The sequence below is a fragment of the Pogoniulus pusillus genome, chromosome 23 (assembly GCF_015220805.1).
Source record: "Pogoniulus pusillus isolate bPogPus1 chromosome 23, bPogPus1.pri, whole genome shotgun sequence".
Lineage (NCBI taxonomy): Eukaryota > Metazoa > Chordata > Aves > Piciformes > Lybiidae > Pogoniulus > Pogoniulus pusillus.
Genome location: NC_087286.1, coordinates 17469787 through 17493464, shown reverse-complemented (window position 1 = coordinate 17493464; position 23678 = coordinate 17469787). Strand labels below are relative to the sequence as shown.

Sequence of the window (23678 nt, the reverse complement as noted above, 5' to 3'; positions counted from 1 at the left end):
CAAAGCACAAGTTTCATTTTCTCCCTGCATATCTTTCACCTCAAAGCCTCATAATAGCAGTGAGGCTTGTCAGGAGCTGCACTACTTTTCAGCAATTTGACTCATCAGTACCAAAAATTAGATAAAATTTGCCTAAGTGCTGACATTTTTGCAGGGATGGAGCAAGCAAGCTGCAATACAAAGTTACCCAGAAACCTCTTACTGAGCAGAAGCTTGACATGAAAAAAATCCTCAGGGATAAGCATTATAAGCAGCTGCTCTGGAAGAATGACAGAACAGTAGCCTGCTAGTAAGGGAACTGGGAAATCCTGCTTCTAGCCTGACACTCAGCCTTTGCAACACCAACTCAGGGAAAGCTCTTCAGCCTCGAAACTGAAACCTGAGCATTACTAAGTTCCAGAAGCACCCTGGCCTAATCATCTGACCAACAACACAGAAGACAAAAATCCTTTGCTTCCAAACGTTTCCTTCCAAACGTCTGAAAACACACGGGCATGGGTTTCTGTCCTATCTGGATGCAAATCTACTCTAAACACAGCACACTATGTCTGCTAGATGGAATCACCTAAGAGACAAGCAAAGCAGAGCTACCTCTTTCTAAACACAGAACTTGAACTCTGCCACAGATTCAGCCTCTAGTGCAGCCTAGTCTCACAACAATCTTCAAGTACCAGTGTGCTAACACTGTCCATCACAACTCAGGCTTCAATAAAGACATGCAGTCAACTCTGTAACTGAACTGCTGTGCTGCTGGTTAAGAAGATCTGTCATTTCCTCCATATTCTTATCTATTCTTATATTCTACTTTCCAGCTGGAAAAGGCATGTAGGATTTCAGTGGTCAGTATGGACTGGGACAAGACAGTTTAAACGAAAGTAGGAGGCATATGGGGGCATTATTTTTTGCAGGAATCTTTTACTGACTTCCACTTTGTGAAGGATCCACTAGAAGAATCTCTGACATAAGGCTGATATTCCGACACAAAAAAGAGATGTATTTTTCACACCTAGGGAGTATTTTCTTCAGAATTTAATGAAGGTTTCTCATCCATATCTAAACCAAGATCTCTGCTTCCTGTGGTAGATTTTCAACAAGCAACTTCAGCAGTGGCATAATATCAAATTAGACAGGAAGTGTTCCAAAGACTCAAAACAACTTATTTCAAGTGAGAAAGAGTCTTTAGAACTTAGTTTTGCTAAACAGATTAATCTCGCCTTAATCTTTCTCTACAATACAAATTATTCCTCATGATAATATATAGAGTGAGGAAAGGAAGAGATGTTTCTTGCAGTTTGATGGCTGGGCTTTTTCATTTTCAAAATCTCTTTAATATAGCAATAGGAAATTTTATATATATCATATAAAGGGAATTAAAAAGCAATACAAGGACTAAAATCATCATTACGTTTGGCATGTAGGTGCACCAAGACCTAACAAGTCACCTGTATGTACATTTTCCTGACAGCTGACTGGCATCCACTGCCTGGCAGACCTGCCAAAAGCCATTTTTTCAGTTGCACCATGGAGGTACACTTCCATCATTCAGAAGTCAACAACTACCTGAAGGGAGGTTGTAGCTGGGTGGGGGTTGGTCTCTTCTCCCAGGCAACCAGCAACAGCACAAGGGGACATAGTCTCAAGTTGTGCCAGGGGAAGTATAGGCTGGATGTTAGGAGGAAGTTCTTCACAGAGAGAGTGCTTGGCATTGGAATGGGCTGCCCAGGGAGGTGATGGAGTCACCATCCCTGGAGGTGTTCAAGAAAAGCCTGGATGAGACACTTCGTGCCATGGTCTGGTTGACTGGATAGGGCTGGGTGCTAGGTTGGACTGGATGATCTTGGAGGTCTCTTCCAGCCTGGTTGATTCTATGATTCTAAGCCACCACTGAAAGACAGCAGTCTACAAGTTTGCAGGAAGACTCCCAACAAAACTGTTTCAAGGCATTCTTCATCTAATGGTTTACAACTCTTCTAAATTGTTAGCTGGAACTGAAGTGCTGTTGAGCACTTCTTAAAGTGAAGCAAGGTAAGAACTTAGGCTTAACATTTTGATTGCTTGCTACCCACACTTAGCAATGGTGCTTTTATCTTTGCCACTTGCTCATTCAGAAGATCAGAATTCATTATCAGCTGTTAAGAGACCAGGGTGCTCTTTTCCAATCTTATCTTCAGTAGGTAATTCACAGCAGTGAGAACTGAATTTTAAACGCTGGTGTCCAGCTGAAGGCCAGGATAAGCAGAGTGGAAAAACAGACCTACAAAAGAAGAATCCCTGAGCAGCCTGACGCTCTACATAAGCCAGATATCAAGGACTGTTTAAAGTTTTGCTATCACATCGGGTTAAAGACACATAGTGCAACCACTCTTTACAAAATAAAACATTTCATGACAGTCCAAATTAGCACATCTCCAAACTCCCAGAAGCACTGCAATCATTACTGAAAGCAGAGGGTTAGATTTAGAACATCTAAATTGCTGAAAGGTGCAGCATGAACCACAGCTCTAAGAACTCATAGGATTTTACCACTGAAAAGCACCTTGCATGGTGTTACTTTTAAACATGTCATCACTTTACTTTTGAGAATTAGAAGGTAATTTCATTAGTTCTCCTTCTTGCTAAATAAAGTCTTAATACCCTGAAATTCAAGCTTTCAAGTTTTCAAAGTTTTACAAAGACATTAGCATTTTCTCTTCAATTTGTCACATTTTGGAAACATGACATTTTTTCCTACTTTTAAGCCTGTTAGAACAAATTCTTTTTCAGTTCCCATGAGAATCCAGACATGTTCCCATTCCACTGCATGCCAGAGTGTCTTGCTCTCTTAATGGTAAACAGAAGAAGAATTTTCCTCTCTGGACTGCTAAATGCTGACTTTCAAAACAGGTCATACTGCGCAACCTACTATCTCTTGAACGGTCTATGAAAAGAACTGCTGTGCACTGCACCAAATTGTCAGCTACCTTGACTAAAACGCTGAAGGTTTCTTCTCTTTGTACTCCACTGGCCCACTACTTGCTTTACTAAGCTTCTGATTCACCAAGGTTCTTTCACCAGGTAGATTTTACTCCTGGGAACACTCACTAGGTTACATAGTTGATCTCTCTACGAGAACCAGGAGGGAAATGTATGCGGACTAGAAGAGACATCAACTATCAGGAAAGTGTTCAAACTGTACTGACCACCTTGTGCAAGACTGCCTGTCCTCTTTCCCAGATAGGTTAAATGCTCTTTTCTGACTTTGCCTGGCTTACAAGTGGCTGATTTCTGAAGACAAAATGATCTCCTGAGATTTAATGTGCACATTTTCACATGAAATGTCTCCACCTATTGAACTTCAAACTTCATAGGCTTTTTTTTTCCTTAGATTTTCATTTTTGTTGTTTGGATTTTCTAACATAACCTATAATTCACAATCGAAATTAATCTATGTGAGCTCCAACAAAAATTAGGCAAATTGTGGGGAGCAAGCTGCAAATTTGTATCTGAAAATACAGACATGCAAAACAGAGAACTTGGGGACTTCTGTGGTATTTATGCTAAAATATAGTATCAGAGGATGCAAAGATTTTTAGGAGAGCCTCTATCCTCATGCAGGATCATGCTGAAAATATGAGACTAGTAAAATATGTAACTGGAAAACACTCTGACCACTGAATTCCAGTCCCCTAAAATTGCAGGCATCATTATTCTATTTCTGTTTATAACTCCACCTTAAAACCATGGAGTTTGCTACTGTTCTTCAGTACAGATCAGGAAGGGCAGCTCCAGTGTGTTTTTGGTAGGCTGGGTTGCTAAGGAAAGACATTAAAGCACTCTCTGTTAAGCCAAGTTTCTAAACTTAGGTATGCTACATCACATGTTTTAGTTACAAGGTGGAACCAAACCTCAGGCTGCCTCCCAACTAAATTAACTATCATTTTAGTCTTTAAATATCAGTCTTGCTATTCTGACTCTGCATTATCAACAAAAGGTACTCAAGAAGAAAAAAATTATCATCATACAACAGACAATAATGTTCAACCTAAATAAAAATTCCAATCAAATCCTTACCTAGGTAACATCACTTGGTTTTGAAACAGAAAAACTAATTTCATGATGCAGACAGACAGGTTTTCATAGTAGTATCATAGTATCATCAGGGTTGGAAGAGACCTCACAGATCATCGAGTCCAACCCTTTACCACACAGCTCAAGGCTAGACCATGGCACCAAGTGCCACGTCCAACCTTGCCTTAAAGTGCCCCAGGGACAAGCTGTGTCCACAGCTTCTAATTTGTATCCACACAAACCATGGATCTGTTTCAGTAGCCTGACTTTCCACTGGAATATCTGTCCCATGACTGAGCTTAGCACCTCTTATCCAAGAAGCTATTTTAAAAAAAGGAAAGTGTATTTAAATCAAACTTGAAGAAGGAAAGGATGCTACTGAAACCTCATCTTTGGCAGAAAACAGGCATGTTTCTGCTGTTGGATTGCCACACGTGGCACTGGCATGCTGTAAGAGCCAGCAAGTTGAAAATCTCCTGCTATATCAATGCTGTCAGCCACACAGTCACCAACAGAAGAGCATTGTGCTAAAGTCAGATATATAGACTCATAGAATCAAACAGGTTGGAAGAGACCTCCAAGATCAGCCAGTCCAACCTAGCATCCAGCCCTAAACAATCAATTAGACACTAAGTGCCTCATCCAGACTTTTCTTGAACACCTCAAGGGACAGCAAATCCAGCACCTCCCTGGGCAGCCCATTCCAATGCCAATCACTCTCTCTGCCAACAACTTCCTCCTAACATCCAGCCTATACCTCCCCTGCCACAACTTGAGACTGTGTTTCCTTGTTCTGTTGCTGCTTGCCTGGCAGAAGAGACCAACCTCCACCTGGCTACAGTCTCCCTTCAGGTAGTTGTAGACAGCAATGAGGTCACCACTGAGCCTCCTCTTCTGCAGGCTGCACACCCCCAGCTCCCTCACCCTCTCCTCACAGGGCTGTGCTCCAGGCCCCTCACCAGCTTTGTCACCCTTCTCTGGACACATTCCAGTATCTCAACATCTCTCTTGCAGGTGTTGGGGTTTGGGTTTTTTTTATTCTGGAATTATAAAAGTGCTGCCAAACTCCTATCAATTCAGTAGGCTCAGAGGAAGAATCCTTCAGCAATTGGACACCACATACACAATTTCACCCTAGAATTTGGACACAGTGCCCAAGACAAATACAACACTAAAAGCAGACTGACAATCCATCACTGACACAATTTTCATTAAATATGATAAAAACTTGAAACAAATAGAAGTTGCTGTTCTAGACTACACACAAAGCAAGTAGGAGGACAAAAGCATGCTTGCTGTCTCTCTCCAGAATCACACAGTGATTCATATCAGAAAGTTAATTGCAGTTAATTACCAGAATACACCACCCACAACATAAGATTTACCATCATCCATAAACAGTTGAGTACTACCTGGCAGACACCTCTGAGTTTATTAATGTTGCAAAGTCCACACTCAGCAAACAGAAAGATGAAGCCTCTCAAGAGGAATTGAAGCAAATGAGTAGCAAAGGGCACATAGTACATTTTCTCCAATGCACTACTGCATCTTGCAACACTTTAGTTAAAACATGCCTGCACATTTGACAGTCCTATTTACCATTCAACTTGTGTGCACAGCAATATTTGTTCAGTCACTTCTTGTCCTTCCATGCAAGTCTTTAGAGATCAGCAAAGCCAAGGGGAAAAAAAAAAACAAAACCAAAACCTGTTCTAAGTGGGAAATTTGGAGCTTAAGAATAAACATTTTATCATTCTTGGCAGATAGGGTTTGGGTTTAGCTTACCAATTTCTGTTTGGGTTTTGCTCAGAGTTTTGGTGATGATTTTGTTTGGTGGGTAGGGAGTTAGGAAGTTATTTGGGGTTTGTTTTTTTTGATTGGTGACCAGGTTTCAAGGCCATGACATCTCTGAAGAGATCACTAGTAAATACAAAAATATAAATTACTATATAGAAATAAAAGGCCCAGTTGTTAGCTACCCTTCACCCTTCAAAAATTCCTGCGTGGCCTGGTTCCTGGAAACATCCCCTGAGTTTCCAGCTTCCTGTAAACGCAGACGCTCTCTCATGTTATGACTGCAAACCATCACTGCCACCATCCTTCAAAACACTTGTCTTAATGCTCTGCATCAAAACATCCTCCAGCCTGCTGAAGAGTTTTTTCACCTTAAAAATAAACAGAAAAAGTGACCATAAAGTCTGAAAAAATAAATTATCTCCTTTCTCAGCTGGTTTTTTTTTATTTAATGAAACTGGAAACCAAAGAATCTGCCCTACTCTGTTCTTTGGGAAATTTAATGCTTGGCTACATTATGTCTTAAATGATAATTCATTTTAATTCCTCTGCTTTTAATGTAAACTCACTTCTTTTAACTGCATATGTTTAGAGAGGAGATCCTGCCTTTTTTTTTCAAATAATACATGCTAACTGCTAATCAGTTATCAAACCAGCCCTTCAGTGGAGTCATAAACTGTGGAAAAACACTGCCTTGAGTACATTGCAAAGATCTTCAACAATGCTATCAATTTACTTCCATGGGTAGCATGCCTAATGAAGTGTGTGTAGCTGCTGACCTGAATGACAAATCCATGTCTGTGTGTACAAAAACATTGCTCATCCTCAGCAAGTCCTTGCAAGAAAGTATTACCTACAACTTAAACTAGTCCTTGTATAAAGGCAGTTATTGCTCTTGAAACAAATGATGAGTAGGAAGTTGCTGAGTAAGATGTGGTATTTCTTGGACACAAGCAAGGAACGCACCAGTGTTAGAGTGCTGGGACTGTTGGCTGTTTGATAGGCAGGAATAAGAGGGAGCAAGAATGAAGAAAACCTGGATGTATTTTTCAGTTTATAAATGCAGCACAGAGCTTCCCCTCTTCTCTTGTGTTGCTAATTATCATCAACACTGAATATAACCCAAGCATTCAGGGATCTCTTGAATATTCTGCTCCTCAAATTCAATCATTACAAGAAGCTATTTTCATCCATTTTTCGATCCAGCAGTAAAAATAGTACTTGACAATCAAACAACTACTCTAATGCAAGCAGTAGTGTCACTTTATAAGCACCCTGACTACAACTGAGTAATATTAACCACACAACAGTGTTTTTAAAGACTGAGCTGCTTGCAACTGAGCCTTAAGTTCACCATTTCTACATTTCCATGTTACACTATGGATATTTGCATAGTGGATAGCTGGTGCAGAGATAATCAGATCACACTGGCTGCAGTTCACAGGAAGACTCTTCTTGCACTTCAGCAACTCTTTACCTGTGGATGGCTTCACAGCAATCTCAAAGGTTTCCAATTTTAAAGATTTAAATACTGGTGATCAATAGGAGACTCCAAACACTGAAGTATTCTTCTCTGATCTTCAAAATTCCATCTTTCATATGTCCAACTATAATTTAGTCACACTACACCTGCTATATCATCAATATAGAGAAACAAGAACCGCTGGAGAGAGATATATCCAACATCTTCAAACATTTCTCCCATGGTCAGATAGTCCCATGGAGACGTCTCCCATGGTCAGATAGTCCCATCATAAAGAAAATACCAAATTAATTTGGACTTACACATCTAAATTTAGGGCCAGCAAGTTCTAGCTCTGAGTGTAAACCAAACAACTTGTGCCTAGAAATAAAATAATATTAATACTATGAGTGGAAATAAATTTCTGTCAGTTAAAGACAACTGCCTAAAGTGCAAGTTATTAGCCATCTAGTCCATCAGCCTCCTGAAACATAGCTTCAAGAAATCATGCTGATTTACTTGACTGGCCCTAAGCAGAAGCTTCTATAGCCTGCACTTCTGTTCAAGGAGAGGTTAATGTCTGTGCACACACAGGGAGCAACATGTGCAGCCAAGTCAGTGTTAGCTCCTAAACTTCTCAGCAGATTTTCCAACAGATGCTGCAGCACAGTGCTAATAGGTTTTTTTTCAGAAGTTCTACAAAAGAATATTTACTACATGTATTAATTAAAATCCAACAGCTGTGGCCTACATCATTCCATGCTAAATTTAGGCCACAAAAAGAAGCAGCAGTGAAGTTGTGACCTAATTACTCTAGGTTCTGATTATACAGAGAAAAAGGGACCTCCTGCAAAAAACCTCCAGCTCACCCCTTCCCACCCACTAAAGGCAGGTGGCAGAAAGAGACTTGTTGGTCTCCAAAATGACAGTATAACTAAGTTCAGTAGGATAAATCTATACTTCAGTTTGCTACAGGAAACTTAGTTTCTGTGCTGGTAATAGATGGGGGAGTTTATGGCTTTTACTGTTGATTGTATTGGTTTAGGCCTGAATCCCAGCCCAGTACAAGTAACAGATATTTGAATCTCTTTAACAAGAGTAAAATACTTAATAGCTTTCCTGCAAAAAAACATCACTTGAGTTTAGAAGAATGCAGGGATGACAGTTAAAACAAAATCAAGCCCCCTGAGCAGAATGTCAGTTATTTTCAGAGATCAGCAAAAATAGCAGTCAATTTGCAACTGTATCATTCTAACATAAAAAGCATTTTCAGTAATCTGATAAAGGCTTTTCCAAGCATAACTCATGTCTGAGGAAAAAAAAAACCACAAGGACTGCATTGGTTTTCGCTATCAGAGAGATGTCGTAATCAAATCCACTGTTCCCGGTGCCACATATGATCTGCTGCCTCAGATATAGTCCTGACTCTGATCAATATACTGGAAAAACCATGGAGAGATTGCAGGTGGGGAGATTCAGGCTGGACATGAGAAGAAAGTTCTTCACCATGAGGATGGTGAGAGCCGGAATGATTTGCCCAGGGAGGTGGCTGAGGCCCCATCCCTGGAGGTGTTTAAGGCCAGGTTGGATGAGGCTGTGGCCAGCCTAATCTAGGGTAGTGTCCCTACCCATGGCAGGCAAGGTGGAACTAGATGCTCCTTGTGGTCCCTTCCAACCCTGACTGATTCTATGACAATCAGGACATCAGTCAGCACACTGAACATTCATCTGTGACACTCTTTTAAAGGAAAAAAGCAGTATACTAACTGAAGACATCTGTTTTGACCCAACAGTTGAATAGCTATTTGCCTACAGAAATGTCTGCAAGTCAAAGTCACTCCTAAACTATGCTGGCAACAATTGAAACAGCTTTAGGGTATGTGATTCAATGTCTCATTCCCAATGTTCTCCTTTATCCTGAGGAGCTCATACAGTTACTTTCTGTTAATACAGTGGCATCTCAAATCCCACCTCATGGACTAATCTGAGCTGGCCCAAATCAGAGGTGTTTCCATTTCCCTCACTCAGTGGGAGATCACAATGTAACAGATTTACTTACACTTTGTGTTCTTTGCCACGTTATGACAGACAGCAGTGTTACTTTCATGTGCCTGGCAATGCAAACAATCGGCAGCAGAAAGCAGAGCTGGAGTTCATCACTTGGATGCTGGAAGCAGAAACTAGGACAAACGAAAGCCTGCAAAGGCAACTGAGGTTGACAGAAAGGAAAACCATTTCCCCAAGCACTGCAAGTCTCAAACAAGAAAGTAAACGACCTTGTAAATTCTTACAGGTTACACCTAAACTAGAAGCTTATGTGTTACATGGGAATCAAGAATCAGAACTGTACAGTAGAGGAAATTCCAAAGTGATTTGTCAGAGCTGAAAATGCATTAATTTTAGGAACACTGATGAACTAATCTCCTCTGTCTGGCAAGTGGATACATTCCCATTGCTTTTCAATAAATTGAAGCTTAAATTCTATTCTAGTTTCTCAGTTTGCTCCCCGATGACAGATGTGAATCTAAGTTACTACAAAGATAAATGCTTTCAGGCAACTCTAAGTCACAATCAGTTCCATCTACCTAAGAGAGTTTCCCTTCAAGCACAACGGCCTCCACTTCTTACTCTAAAAACACTTCTACAAATAGCTGCCAAATAGTCTCGATGCCAAATACCAAACTGAAGCCAGAAGTTCAGATGTCTTCAGACAGAACAAGCACCCTGTCCCCTGGTATCCCACAGAGTTTATCTTAGAAAGGTGTCCACTCGGCTTCATGTTCCTGTCAATGCCTATTCCCAAACAAGAACTGCCCACTGCAATTGCAAACCACTCCTGCATAGTATGGTACAACATTGCGTAGACTCTCTCCCCAAACCCAGCAAAGGTTTAACCACCAGGGGGAGAAAAAAAAAGTTAAAAAGAAGAAAAATACCTAGGTTCAGGTGTATATACCTATACTGCCATTGATAGCCTTGTTAGATGTATTGTTATGGTGTTACTAGCACAGCAGCCTTCCTGCCTAGCAGAGACAGAAAACTGGAAGCAGGTACACCAGCAACAACATCGGTGTGCTGGAAGCAAACCACTTCACTCCCAATTACTGTTTTAAAGTAACGCTTTCATAGCTCCTCATCTTTCATATGGCAAAAATCAAAGGTTTATGTTCTTATACAAGAAACTGATTTGTAAATCAAAACCCCTTTTCAGGCTGTTACTATGGCTCTGTGTGTAATGGATTACATGGATGATCTAAACAAGAGAAAAAAACCTCAAACAAACAAAACCTCGAGGGAACACCAACCCAAACTTCATAGGGTTGGGGCATTATATTGTAAATTCAAGTAATGCAAAGCAAACCGATTGGTAACGTTTTTGTTATTCACATCAGAGACTCACAAAAGACAGGACACAGGAAAGAAACTTCAGGACTACAATTGCAAAACTTTGAAAACACAAAGAAAACGTTGGCAAATGTTTTCTGTTATCCTGTATTTATGTTAAGACACAAAAATAACACAAGTACATATTATCCACAGCTTTTTAAAAGCCACATTTAGTAGAAAATCGATTCACATTACAAAGACTTATTATGAATGAGATAGAAATAAGAAAAACTGATTTTATCAAAGGAATGTGAGCATCTAAGCACATTCAAATCAATACAGCCTACATACCTAACAGCCTAAAATAAAAAGAAATATCCAAAACACTTTCAAAAGCCTAAATATTTTCCTTAAAATATAAACCAAAATAAAGACTACCACAAACAAAGAGAAAACAAGGAATTAACACAATTCAAACTATGCAGCAGACATGCTGGAGGGAAGGGATGCCAGCCAGAGGGACCTGGACAGGCTGGAGAGGTGGGCACAAGCCACCATCATGAGGTTCAACAAGACCAAATGCAATGTCCTGCATCTAGGTCGAGGCAATCCCAAGCACAAATACAAGCTGGACAGTGAGTGGCTGGAGCAGTCCTGAGGAGAGGGACTTGGTGATGCTGGTGGATGAGAAACTCCACATGAGCCAGCAGTGTGCACTTGCAGCCCTCAGTGCCAACCAGAGCCTGGGCTGCATCAGAAGTGTGGCCAGCAGGGCGGGGGAGGTGATTCTCTCTCTCTACTCCGCTCTGCTGAGAACCCAGCTGGAGTACTGCATCCAGTTCTGGAGCCTCCATTACAAGAAGGATGTGGACCTGCTGGAGTGTGTCCAGAGAATGACCATAAGGATGATCAGAGGGCTGGAGCACCTCTCCTATGAGGACAGACTGAAAAAGTTGGGGCTGTTCAGTCTGGAGAAGAGGACACCTTAAGATGACCTCACTGTGGCCTTCCAGTATCTGAAGGGGGCCCAGAAAAACGCTGGGGAAGGACTTTTTAGGATATCAGGTAGTGACAGGACTGGGGGGAATGGAGCGAAGCTGGAGATGGGTAGGTTCAGGCTGGATATGAGGAGGAAGTTGTTGAGCATGAGAGCAGTGAGATGCTGGAATGGGTTGCCCATATAGGCGGTTGAGGCCCCGTCCCTGAAGGTGTTTATGGCCAGTCTGGATGAGGCTGTGGTCAGCCTGCTCTAGGGTAGGGTGTCCCTGCCCATGGCAGGGGGGTTAGAGCTAGATGATCCTTGTGGTCCCTTCCAGCCCTGACTGATTCTATGATTCTAATATATCAATCACTATTGAACATTCTTATTACAAATCAAATGACTGAACACTGGGTTTTTTTTTTTTGTTTCCCCCATGAAAAACTCTCTTATCATTTCCAAGCTGCTATTTGACATTTAACTGGCAGAGTGTGGGTGGGTGGAAAAGCATTCTTTTTCTAGTTCAAGTATTTTAGGAAAAAGTCATTGGGTGAGGAACACAGCATTTTAAATTTAATCTGCAGCATAAAATTGTTTACTAGACTAAGACAATTTCAAAGCCATGCATACAAGAGCATTTAGCATTCTAGTTCATCAATTAACAAGATGAATCAATCAACAGGGGTGGGAGGGAGGGAAGAAAGAGTCTTGTCTCAACAAAAAGTACAGTTTTTTCACAATTCTGGACCAGCAAGCTTACTGAACAAGGAAAGATTACAAATATTAGTACATGAAGAAAAGCTATTTTCTCATTTTAAGTACTGTACATTCCTGTACATTAACAGTCTGCTTGGAACATGCAGACAGACAAAACCTGCAGACAGACCAAACTTGCCAACTGCCAACAAGTCCTGAGAATTGAATTTGCTCTCTAAAGCTGCACAAAACCTCATCGCTCAGAGCGTATCTTGTGATTCTCTCTCCTGAAGAATGCAACAAGAGTTCTTGCCAAGCATTTTGATATAAAGTTGTAAACTTCATTCACCACTGATTTTCAGAGCTCATCAACACCCTACAGAAAATGCTATGTGAAGAAAGGCATCTTGCTAAAGCACAGATTCATGTATTTATATCAAGCTCTGCAAACCTGAAGGATCATGTATTACAAAGGAGCAATAATGCTTATATACAAAGCAAACAATGAACTTTCTGAGATGATAAATTCCATTTGAGCTCCCCCCACAACGTTTTTCTCCCCAGAATCCTTTTTAGGAAGCTACTTTAAAAATGAAAATTCACAAACTTTAAAGAGCAGAACTGTGGATTGTAACACTACATAATTAATTCAAATCAGAACAATTAAGGTTTTATAGCTACCCTCAGGCTTCAACATACCTTGTGGTTATGCTTAAAAAGAGGAGTAAGACTGAATTTTTAGGGATTCATCTGCTTTCTTCCCATCTTCCTTTTACAGTAGGCAGTGACAAGACAACATATTGCCAATAGATTTAACTTTGCCTATGGTGTAACACCTTTCAAAACCCTCCCTAAGGAAGCTATTTAAGTCAGTTTGGATAATTCACATCAGCTAGCATCTAACTGAAGGAATGCAAACAAAGGTCAGGAAAAGAACAGTGCTTAGTGTCTGCATTAAACTTTCTCAATTACAGTCTTCATTAAAACAGATGAAAAAAGTATGCACTTTACTTTGCAAAAAAAGACATCTCTTAGGTGGAAGTGTTTGCAATTGAACTAATGTAAACTTGACCCATGCTGCTATACGATAAGGACAGTCAAATGACAATGTAATGCTTGGCTGTCATATGAGAGTTATTTTCAGCCAAGGAAAACTAGTTTCGTATTTCTAGTAACAACTTGATGATACCTAATTCAAAGACTGCTTCAGCTGGAAGCCCTTAGCCCTCTTTCAAATTTTCAACTCCTAAGGACACTTTCATACTCACCAGGGTACAGCAGACAAAACTTTGTGCAATGATTCATTATATGGAAACATTAGTCTTCCAAAGGTTATTTATATAACAAGATGTGTATTTATATAACAAAATGTATGTTTTAGTAATTTGCTGCATAGAACTTAATACTAACTATTTAAGATGACAGGCACCTGATTGACTTTAGAACTGTCACTACCTCCTACAAGACATCTCCCTAAAGTGAGCTATCATTTTTTTATTCTTTAAACCTTTTTTTCCTAGTACAGCTAATAATTACACAAATATTCATATTTTATGCAGAAAAAAAAAAGTTTCTGATAGTTTCCAAGCCACAATTGGAGACTGAAAGCTAATTTCAATGACAGTTTAAAACAAAACTGTAGAAAACTCCAGTTGGAAGGAACCTCTGAAGCTCATCTGATCCAACCACACACTGAAACCTGAGGCAACTCTTGTATGTTTGGTGGTTAAGGATTTTAACAGGTCTGCTGAAATGTTACAAAAGAATTTGCATGTGAAACTTGGCATGAACTGTTCGAGCTCAAACTTTGCTTCCCCACTAAGACACTTCAGAAGTACTATTTGCCACTTCTTTCTAAGAAGGTCCTCTTCATGCAGGCTATTGTTCCATTTCACTTTCAACCTGACCACAGGCTTCCATAACCTCCTTTTTGTAGACACTGGCACTTGTGTGTTTGCACAGTAAATTCACTCAAGGAACTCTGTCAGCCAAACACTAAACCTGGCAAAAAACTTAGAATTAGGTGGCCAAGTAAATTCTAATGCTGGCACTAAAAGGCAGTGGGAAAATGCAATTGGATGCAGAACATCCTTTTTGCCCTTTGTTTTGAAACTGCAGAATGAGTCTCTCTAACTAGTAATTCTCTAGTCATCTCGCATTCTCTCTGCAATGTTTGCATGCAGAGAAAAGCCTACCAATAAAATGAATAAGGATCTGAAAAAGGAAGAAGCTTTCAAATTCCCACTGCTCCTCTAACTGCTAACAATATCACAGGAAGCACATAGAGGGAACAAAACCAAGCCAAACAACAAAACTGGCTGCACCATTTAAACTACAAAGAAAATAAGAACTCCAGCAATCCAGCAAAGACTGGTACATAAAGCTTGGTAGAAACTACTGGAAATAAAAAACTAGATTGGAGGTGGGGATCAAACAACTCTGCAAGAAGGCTGAGGAGCACCTGCCTTTTCCTTCTCTCAGGCACCATATTCATGGGATTCAAGAGGAAACAGGATATAGCTTCTCACCCAAACTCTGACATAAAACCATAGGCTACACACAGGTCTATGTTAAGGAACAAAGAGCCAAAGCAAAAAATGCTGAGAAGCTGAGTAAATGCAATGAACTTAGCAAGACTAGCATACTTATTGAACACATGCCTCCAAACTCAAGAAATAATTAAGGATTCTGAAACCTCCCCTCTGTAATGAAACTTCCTCACAAGGCAAGTTTAATCTGAAGTCATTCTAGTGAATGGAGAAGAAACTTATTACTGCTCTCAGTTACTCTATTAACTGATGTGACAAGTTTGTATTACCTCACTTTCCAACAATCCATTATTGCTGGCTAAGAAAAGTCACAAAACTTGTATTAAAAATTTAATAAAAGGAAGACCACCTGTGAAATCAAAACAGAGAAGGTGGCAAGTGCCAGAAAGAAAATTAAGTTGGCTATTTTCAAAAAAAAATAAACACACATCTTTCATTAGATTATCATCTCCTCCTAGTTGCCCCAACAGAACTTAAGTCTCATGAAGTATGAAGTCAAAGCTTCCCCAAAAATGGTATTAAGGCTGTTTAAGAAATGCCAGTGCTGTCTAGGCTCTGTTTCATTTGCTGCAAAATGAGAAAATAAGTCACTGCATGGCAGAAAGGGCTAAGGAAGAATGCTGGGTCAGTTCATCCCATCTCGGGCAACTATAGCCTCTGTTAAACACACCCAGCTGACTATTGCCTTCCACCATCTCACACACAGTTTTGAGCAAATTCTTACATTCTTCTTTTTTATTCCTTGCCCCACCTTTTCTTTCTATATTTTAGAGAACAATCTCTTCATTCAACTGAAACAAATCTTACCCAGAAATACTGAAGTGCTATATAACCCCAAAGTTATACAACTGATAAAGTGCCAAGACTACTCTAAATAGTTTGGCTTCATCATTTACTTAACTCAAACAGCTGTTTAAAATAAAACCACTCTTGTCTCTTCTTAGCAGAACACTGTTTCTCCACTGATCTTATTCACATTTGATTCTATGTTGACTATTCCATCTCTGTATATCTTTTATTAAGTGTTCACAAACATCAGAGGAAGATAAGGATTACGTTTTCTTCATTGAAGTGGTTTGGTACTTTCCCCAAATATCAGAAGTAACTCTGCATGCTGCCTGTCAGGTTTGGGACATGACTCTTAAAAGCTGGCCACTGCTAGGCCAAAGAATAGCTCCAAAGCTGCTGGTGGGGTGTCTCTTCTAAAATTCTTTAGGGAGGCACAATGTCAGGTTTAATTTATATTTCTCAACAAAAAAGAAAAGCAAAGAGAAAGACAAGACTTCAGGGATCAAACAAGCTCTGTTATCTACACTGCCAATGTCTCATATAAATTCTCTTATTTCTGTAATCCTTCCAGAACAATTCCACTCCTTTATTGATTCCTTTGTGTCTACATTCTGAAATATACCAAATCAATGGTATGGGTTAATTTCTAATCATTAACTGCTACTTTCAGAACATGATATACTACCACAAGGCTCTGACAAACAGGATTCAGACAGTCCAGAAGATATTTCATAATTAGCATTCCTTGAAGAGCTCAAATTTTAAACTAAGCTCCAAAACCAGCTTCCACACCTCAGATTCAGTACAAGCATACAGTCAACACAAAATTGTTACAAAGCTCAAAAGAAATTGTTATGGGCAATTTCACTGCTATAATCAGTGATGACTTCATAAATGAGAGATAAATAATTTTGAGTCAAAGTACTTTACCTTACCAGAAACAAAATGTTGCTTCTTTCATTATAAAACACAAGAATGGGACACCCAAGAATTGTTTTGAATACTTGAAATTTCTAGCACAGCCTTTCATTATTATAAACTACAATGAAAATGTTTTGACAGTAACCCTGATTCATCTTCCTATTTCCCAGCAGGCTTTCAAAGCAAAAAAAAAAAACCCAAAATAAAACCCTAGAATGCATACTACGCTCAGTGATGTGCCAACAGTCTCAAAAGGTAGTAGCAAATTAAAGTGGCAACAATCTTGAAGAAGATTCTCCATTCCTAAAAACATCATTCACCAGTTTCTTAATTATGGGGTACTCTTAGTACCCCATAGTTACCTTCTTAACTACAGGAAGTAATACTCAACCAAAATAACAAAAAAATAGTCACCTCTAACTACAAAAATAATATTAAATATATATATAAACCTTTTAAAATCCTACAATCCACAACTGTATGTACACATATGGTATGAGGCACCTTGAACAACAGGCGATTTTGACAGAACATGATCAGGTAGAGGATACAGACTTCAGTTGTTAAGCATTCACAAGTTATTACTCTATTCTTACTCACACCCCTTCAGTTTCCAGATGCAGGCTGGCAGCATGGCCATCTGCAGTACTAACCATATAAACTGATTAGATCCAGCTTAGCATTAAGTAGCCATACATGGAAGTAATTTTTCTTATAAATCACTTCTCAGTAAATTCAATCTAATGTGCTCAACTAACATTTGGAGAAAGGATGAGAAGAATGTGTTGCAGTGCCTTCCTTTGCATATTTTAGGGTTGTATTAAAAAATCTCCTAAAATTCCTACAGCTACAATAATAACCATTAACTAAAACTACAATTAGACATTAAGAAGAAGATCTTCTTGTTCTATAGTAATTAAAAGCACCATGTACTGTAGAACTCCATTTGTTCATCAAGTTTACTGAGTACATACTTAACATCCATTAGCAGGGGTTGTTTGAAAATTCTTGTCCTGAACTATCCATCCATGCTGGAGTGTGTCCAGAGAAGGGCCACAGGGATGATCAGAGGGATGGAGCACCTCTCCTATGAGGACAGACTGAAAGAGTTGGGGCTGTTCAGTCTGGAGAAGAGGAGGCCCTAAGATGACCTTACTGTGGCCTCCCAGTATCTGGAGTGGCTTACAAAAATGCTGGAGAAGGACTTTTCAGAGTATCAGGGAGTAACAGGACTGGGGGGAATGGAGCCAAATTTACAATTAATCTGGGAGTTGGAGGTGTTGGGGTGGGGGGGCACTAGCACAGATTTTTATCTTGAAGAAAACAGGAGTCAAAGTTTCATTTATGTACAAAGATGTCACACATGGTAAGCTGGCACCTTATAAGTCACACTGAACAAGCAAAAACTTCTGTGATGGCAAAATTAGATGAACTTTTTTTGGTTGCCCTGAGAAAGTGAAGTAGATTTGTAATACCACTCACATTATGGCATTTCACTACTGCTTTAAAAATAAAAGGCAATGGGATATCTGGTCTTTAAAAACTGAGAGTCCTGATTTCTTACTATCTATCCCCTAAGTAGTAATACTCACATTGCTGATTTCCTTGTATAAGCTTGCATGTTATTTTCATTCATTACAGCATAACATACATCTGGAGTATAAAAATGTTGCTAAGAAAGGAGAAATTACTTGCTTTAAAATTCATTTTGATCTCAAATTCTTTCTCATTGTGAATTCTCCTGCCTAGTTTTAAATGACTTGGAAGAGTACCCATTTCTGCCCCCTCCCACTCCATATAATCAATGACATCTTCCAACCACACAGCAAAGCTGGAACTACATTAGCAACTCTGCGAGTACAGATCTTACTCTTTAAAGACAGTAAACAAACTATTTTTTAGTATCTACATATTTCTTTTGAATGATTCAGAGTTGACATTTTAAATAGCTTGTAGACATGTTGAATCAATTCATTTTACATGCACAGTACAGAATATTCCTATTACATAACCTCCTGATTATAGAAGTAAATCTAATTTAGGAAACTAATAATTAACATTATGAACTCTAGTATGATAGCACAACAGTATCACTTTCAAAGCGTAAGTGAGCATATTGCCAGCAGAAAAATCTTGATTTGGTACTCCTGCAACAACCACTTTCTTAAAAAATTAGTGACTCTGTGCAGCATTACAAAATATTTAACACAAATCACTAAAGCAACAACAAAACCTAAGGTGGGAGGGAAGAATCACACCTTAAATACAAGGCTCTGGGCAACCTGGTCTAGTTGAGGATGCCCTTGCTGACTGCACAGGGAGGTCAGACTAGATGACCTTCAGAGGTCCCTTACAACCCAGACCATTCTATGGTTCTGTGATTCTAAAGTGTCTTATATAAAAGAACTTAGCTAAAGCTCTTTTCCAATCGAGAGTCCAGAAAGATACAGCATCAGACAAGCGTCTTGGGCACTACACTATTTTAGTCAGAATATCTCACTTTCAGTCCCAGCAGAGAATAAAAATTGCCATATTTAAAAGATAGCACTGTCCTACTCAAGTAATTTGAAGTTTATTTCTTTGAAACCAGAAAACAAAGGAACACACTGCAGTCTGGAGTTCACACTGTATGAATAAACTCAATACCTATTAAAGAGAGATCAGGCTCCATACACCATTCTGTAGCTTTCATTTGAAATATGATGAAATCCACAAATCTCACAGACAACACACAAAGCAAAAGGAAGGAGAATAGCAGTTTCCCAAGACATGTTATAGAGGTAGAAAAAAGACTCATACAAAGTTTGCTGACTATAAGAGCAGAGACTGAAGACCACTTTTGATTTAAGTGGGCTGTCAGTTATCAGAAGAGTTCTCTTTTCCAGATTGCATTTCAGATCTGGAAGCTACATTTAGTTGGAAGCATGACAGTTTCATAATATTGCATATATGTCAGCAGAAAGAAAAGAACCAAGTCCTTTAAAGTTTAATAGCATCATTAAAGAGGGGAAAACAAACAAACAAAACCACACACACACAAGAACCCCAACCAAACAACCACCAACCAACCAAACACAACAGTGATTTACAGTCCAACTGATGTATCAGAAAGTCATGCTTTTGGGGAAACTGCAGTTGCATTCTCATAGTACCACAGGATATGCAAGTGTTAGTAACCAGCACTCAGTCATGCCTATCATTTTTTTTCCTCTGATTTCAGTCAAGAGGGCCCCTTCTAAAGTATTTGGACAACTCCAGGCAGGAATTAATTGCCATTTTATCAATGGTAACGAATCATGACTTAAAATTTATGCACAGCACTAAGCTGGAGTATCTACTGCTTAGTTACCAGCAGGTAGTTACTATATACAGCCCTCCATAACATAATCTAGCTTCAATTATTTCATTTTAAATGCATGAAATCAGAACACTTCCATTTTACTGCTTCATGATTACAGGTGAAAAAAAAACCCAAACCAATACAGAGCTAACAGAAAAGCATTATTTAAGACTCACACCTCAATTTCAAGCAAGAAACTACTTCATCTGTCTTCAACACTCTGTTTTTACCACAATCTTCCACTAGAACTTGGGTGAAAGGTAAGGTGTAGGTAACAGGAGTAAAAAAAGACTCTCATCTCACACCCACAATGTTAAGTTCACTATGTCTGGAATTTCTGTAACTTCCTTAGCAGAGCTAAGACAGGTTACATTAGGTATAGGAATTCCATCACACAAAAACATTTTCATTTTAACACTGCTGGATGTACAGGCACTACAAGGAGTACACAACAGAAGTGTGGATGGCTATCACTGAGCAGAAAAGGAATCGCACCAAGCTTTAGCTGAAACGCTCAGGTATGCAGATTAAGAGAGCACCAAGCTCTGCTGCTCGGTGGGGCAGATCAGGACATGGAAGCCTGGATGAGCACTGACACTGCCGGGTGGCTGGCTGTCAGCCCTGTTCAAAATAGTTTATCTTCCAAAGTAAATATTACGAAGAAAAAGTAGTCAACTTTAAAGCTGAACTTCGGCCAAAAAGCAAAACAAACCCCAAACAACACCCACCCCAAAAAACAACCCAACAAACTCCATACCACCCAACATATGTAGTTCTGAAAACTTACTAGGCTGCCTGAAACTTCTAAAGGAAGATTCCGCTGCCAAATAGAGCCTCTTAAAGTCAATCACAGCCCCTTTACCTTAGTCCTCACATCGGAACCCTGAAACTTGCCAGAAACACTTCGTTTTTAGGTCATTCCCGATTAATTAATGCTTTACTTAATAGCGTGGAGGTGTTAAGATGCCGAATTTGTCTACCTCTAATCTCAACTTTTTTATGGAATGCTCCTGCCCGAGTCACGACATCTGTGCGCTGCAGAGACCTCGCCACATCCCAGACCTGTGCGTCACTGGCATCCCAGGGGAAATGAAAGCCTAACCCCGAGGTAAAGTTTATTCGGCGAGGGAAACCCCAGCCACGACAGGTTGAATGCCGCACGGCAGCGCCGCGGGGCTGTCACCATACGGCAGCCGTGGCTGCCTCAGCTGCTGCGGGAGCTAACGGGCCAGGTGGCCGCGCCCGGCCCGGGGGGAGGCCACCCCAGCCGAGGGAGGGTCCCTCTTCGTGCTCACGTCTGAAACCGCCGCTTGAGCTGCTGCACAGCATGTCCCGAAAGAGGCTGGCGACCTGGGACGAGTAGCCCAGGAGTGCGGGGATGCCACCTCCTCATCCCCCTCCCTCTTCCCAGGGCAGCTCTGGGGCTCCGGCCTGCAGCGAGCCTCTTCTGCAGCCTGAAGACAGGGCAGTCCCGGGTATGGGCATCACGCAACTCCCGGGGCGGTGGCAGGCCCCAGCCCGCCCGGCGGCTGCCCTGCCCGCCGGGCGCGGGTGCTCCCTCGGAAGCGCCGAGGGGTGTTGGCCACTCACCCACGCAGGCAGATCCGCGGAGGAGACGCTGAGCCGCACCGCCTCCTCCTCGTCCTCCAGGAAGGCGAGCGCCCGGCCCAGGCGGGAAGTCTTGCCGCCACGGTGCCTGCGGATCCAGAAGAGCCCGCATAGCGCGATGAGGACCCAGCTGAAGCTCAGCCCTAGGTAGCCCAGCACATACACGGGGAAGATCAGCACGAAGCTCCTCGCAAACTGCGACACCAAGCCTGTCACATCCACGCTTAGCAGCGACGGCGGCTCCGGCACCGAGTCCCCAGCAGTCGCCTTCTCCGCTGCGGCGGGTTCCGTGGCAGACCCCGCGCCGGGGGACTGCTTAGACGCGGCCCCGCTCATGCTACCGCAGCGGCAGTTCCTACTACTGCTGCCGCTCCTCCCGCTGCTGCAGCTGCTCCTCCTCCTCGGGCGCTGGCTGCGAGCGGACAGGGGGGCAGGGCGGCGGCAGTGCCTCGCATCCTGCGCCCGGCCCCGCTCACCGCGTACCGCCACCAGCCGCCGCCCGCTTCCGGGTTCGGGGCGGCCCGGCCCAAGCCGTCACCGCGGGGAGACTGATGCGGCGGGGCCACCGCGGGAAGGCGCCTCGTCCCCGGCCTCCCTATTGGCGCCCGACGTGCCACCTCCCCCTGCCCCGGGCGGCCGCGGCCCCCTCTCCTCCGCCAGGCTCTAGCCGGCGGAATTCTTTCATCTTTGCCTTCTAGGCTTGCCTTGGGAAGAGCGGGTTTACCCTGCACGTCGGGATCCGGGCCAGGAGATTGTCGCCGCTTTTGGCCAAGCTCACCTCGTTGTCTCTGGGACCGACCCTCTCGCCCAGCTGCCCACCCGCAGCGGCCACCGGGCATCACTGCTTGGCCTCGCAGGCACGAGGTGGGGGCAACGTGCCGCAGGAAGAGGTCATAGCGAAGTGGGCTCTTGCTGTATGGCGTGAAGCAGAACCCACTTCTGAATTTGGGAGTAGTGAACGCGCTGGTGTGTGCTTCCTCACAGGTGAACTACATCACCTCCCACCATCGCGTTAGGGTGTGCTTCCTCGCAGGGAAGCCACACTATTTCCCCATTTTCTTTATTGATGTGTGCCATTGAATGGTTTTCACCTCTTACACCCATCAGTTAACAAGCTTCATGTTTCTCTTTGTCTTCTTTTCAGGGATGTTATTAAAGGATAATCAATGGCTCAAAGGAACCACAGGCCAGTCACTCCATTTCTCAGACACAACAGGGTTTCCCCAAGTTTTGCTCACATCCTCAGATGAAAGTGATACCTCTGCCACCTTAATACAGAGCAGCACCTGGAGTGGCACCTACAACCTGGGGATTACACAAGTCCTGAATCTGTAAAACTAAAACAAAAAATCTTACTTTCTACAACTTTGTGACATGTATCCCTTCAAAACCTGGTTACCACCTCAATCTTCATGCCACTCCGTTATCTTTTTCCATAATGTAACTACCAGATTTGTAAGGGTCAACTGCTGCTTGCCCTTTGCTGTGTGATAATGTTTGCTGGTACACATTTGCTTATGATTAAACTCAGCATTCGACAGCAGGCTTTTTTTTTCTTTGGCTTTTAATAGCTAATCTTTCATTTAGTGGGAATGAGAATCCACTCTTCAGCTGCAATTTTAACAACATTTGTAGGGCTTTATGGGACTGCTATTTTTGGTCTGGAAAAGAGGAAAGTGTGAATTTAGCCAGTAGGCTGAAAAGTTATGAAAACACATACAAATAGACAAATAGGAAACCTGCATAAGTTTCATTTCCTTGGGAAGTAAAAGCAACCTCATCTTAATTAACCAGAGAAATGGAAAGTCAGAAAGGCAACAGCACAAAAGGAAAAGTTGTTTGCTCAGTGCCACACAGCAGAATTGGAAAAGTAGTCCATATCTTGACAAGCAAATATGCTGTTCTATCATCTTTCCAAATTCTCTCCGTGCCTATGATCAGACACAACAAACTGACCACTCTAAGCACAAACAATTTCTGGCCAAAAGTTTATGTTGCTTTCTACCACTGACAGGGTGTATTCAAACTCTGTATTTATAGTTTAGTCAAGATGAAAATTCAGAAGGATCAAATTGTATAGGAAGAAACAACAAAATCAACGACTTACAGCTACAAGGTAAACCAAGCATTGAAATTACAATTTATTTTGGGTCTCTCAGAGAACTC

The 23678-nt window shown here is 41.4% G+C and overlaps 1 protein-coding gene and 1 long non-coding RNA gene across 3 annotated transcripts in view; one reads left to right on the top strand and one right to left on the bottom strand.

The window, feature by feature from the left end:
• Nucleotides 1-22084, bottom strand: part of ESYT2 (extended synaptotagmin 2) — a 71364-nt gene extending 49280 nt beyond the window's left edge. The window contains exon 1 of one of the 2 annotated variants that reach the window (XM_064162802.1): nucleotides 21495-22084. In XM_064162802.1, the coding sequence (XP_064018872.1) occupies nucleotides 21495-21848 (354 nt within the window). In that variant the 5' untranslated portion in view covers nucleotides 21849-22084. The remainder of the gene's footprint in view (nucleotides 1-21494) is intronic. The other variant, XM_064162803.1, reaches the window with a different exon arrangement.
• LOC135185729 (uncharacterized) lies at nucleotides 21798-23053 on the top strand. Its single transcript, XR_010306580.1, has 2 exons — nucleotides 21798-22496; nucleotides 22657-23053. It is a non-coding gene; the product is annotated as an uncharacterized LOC135185729 (long non-coding RNA).
• Nucleotides 23054-23678: the final 625 nt, after the last annotated feature.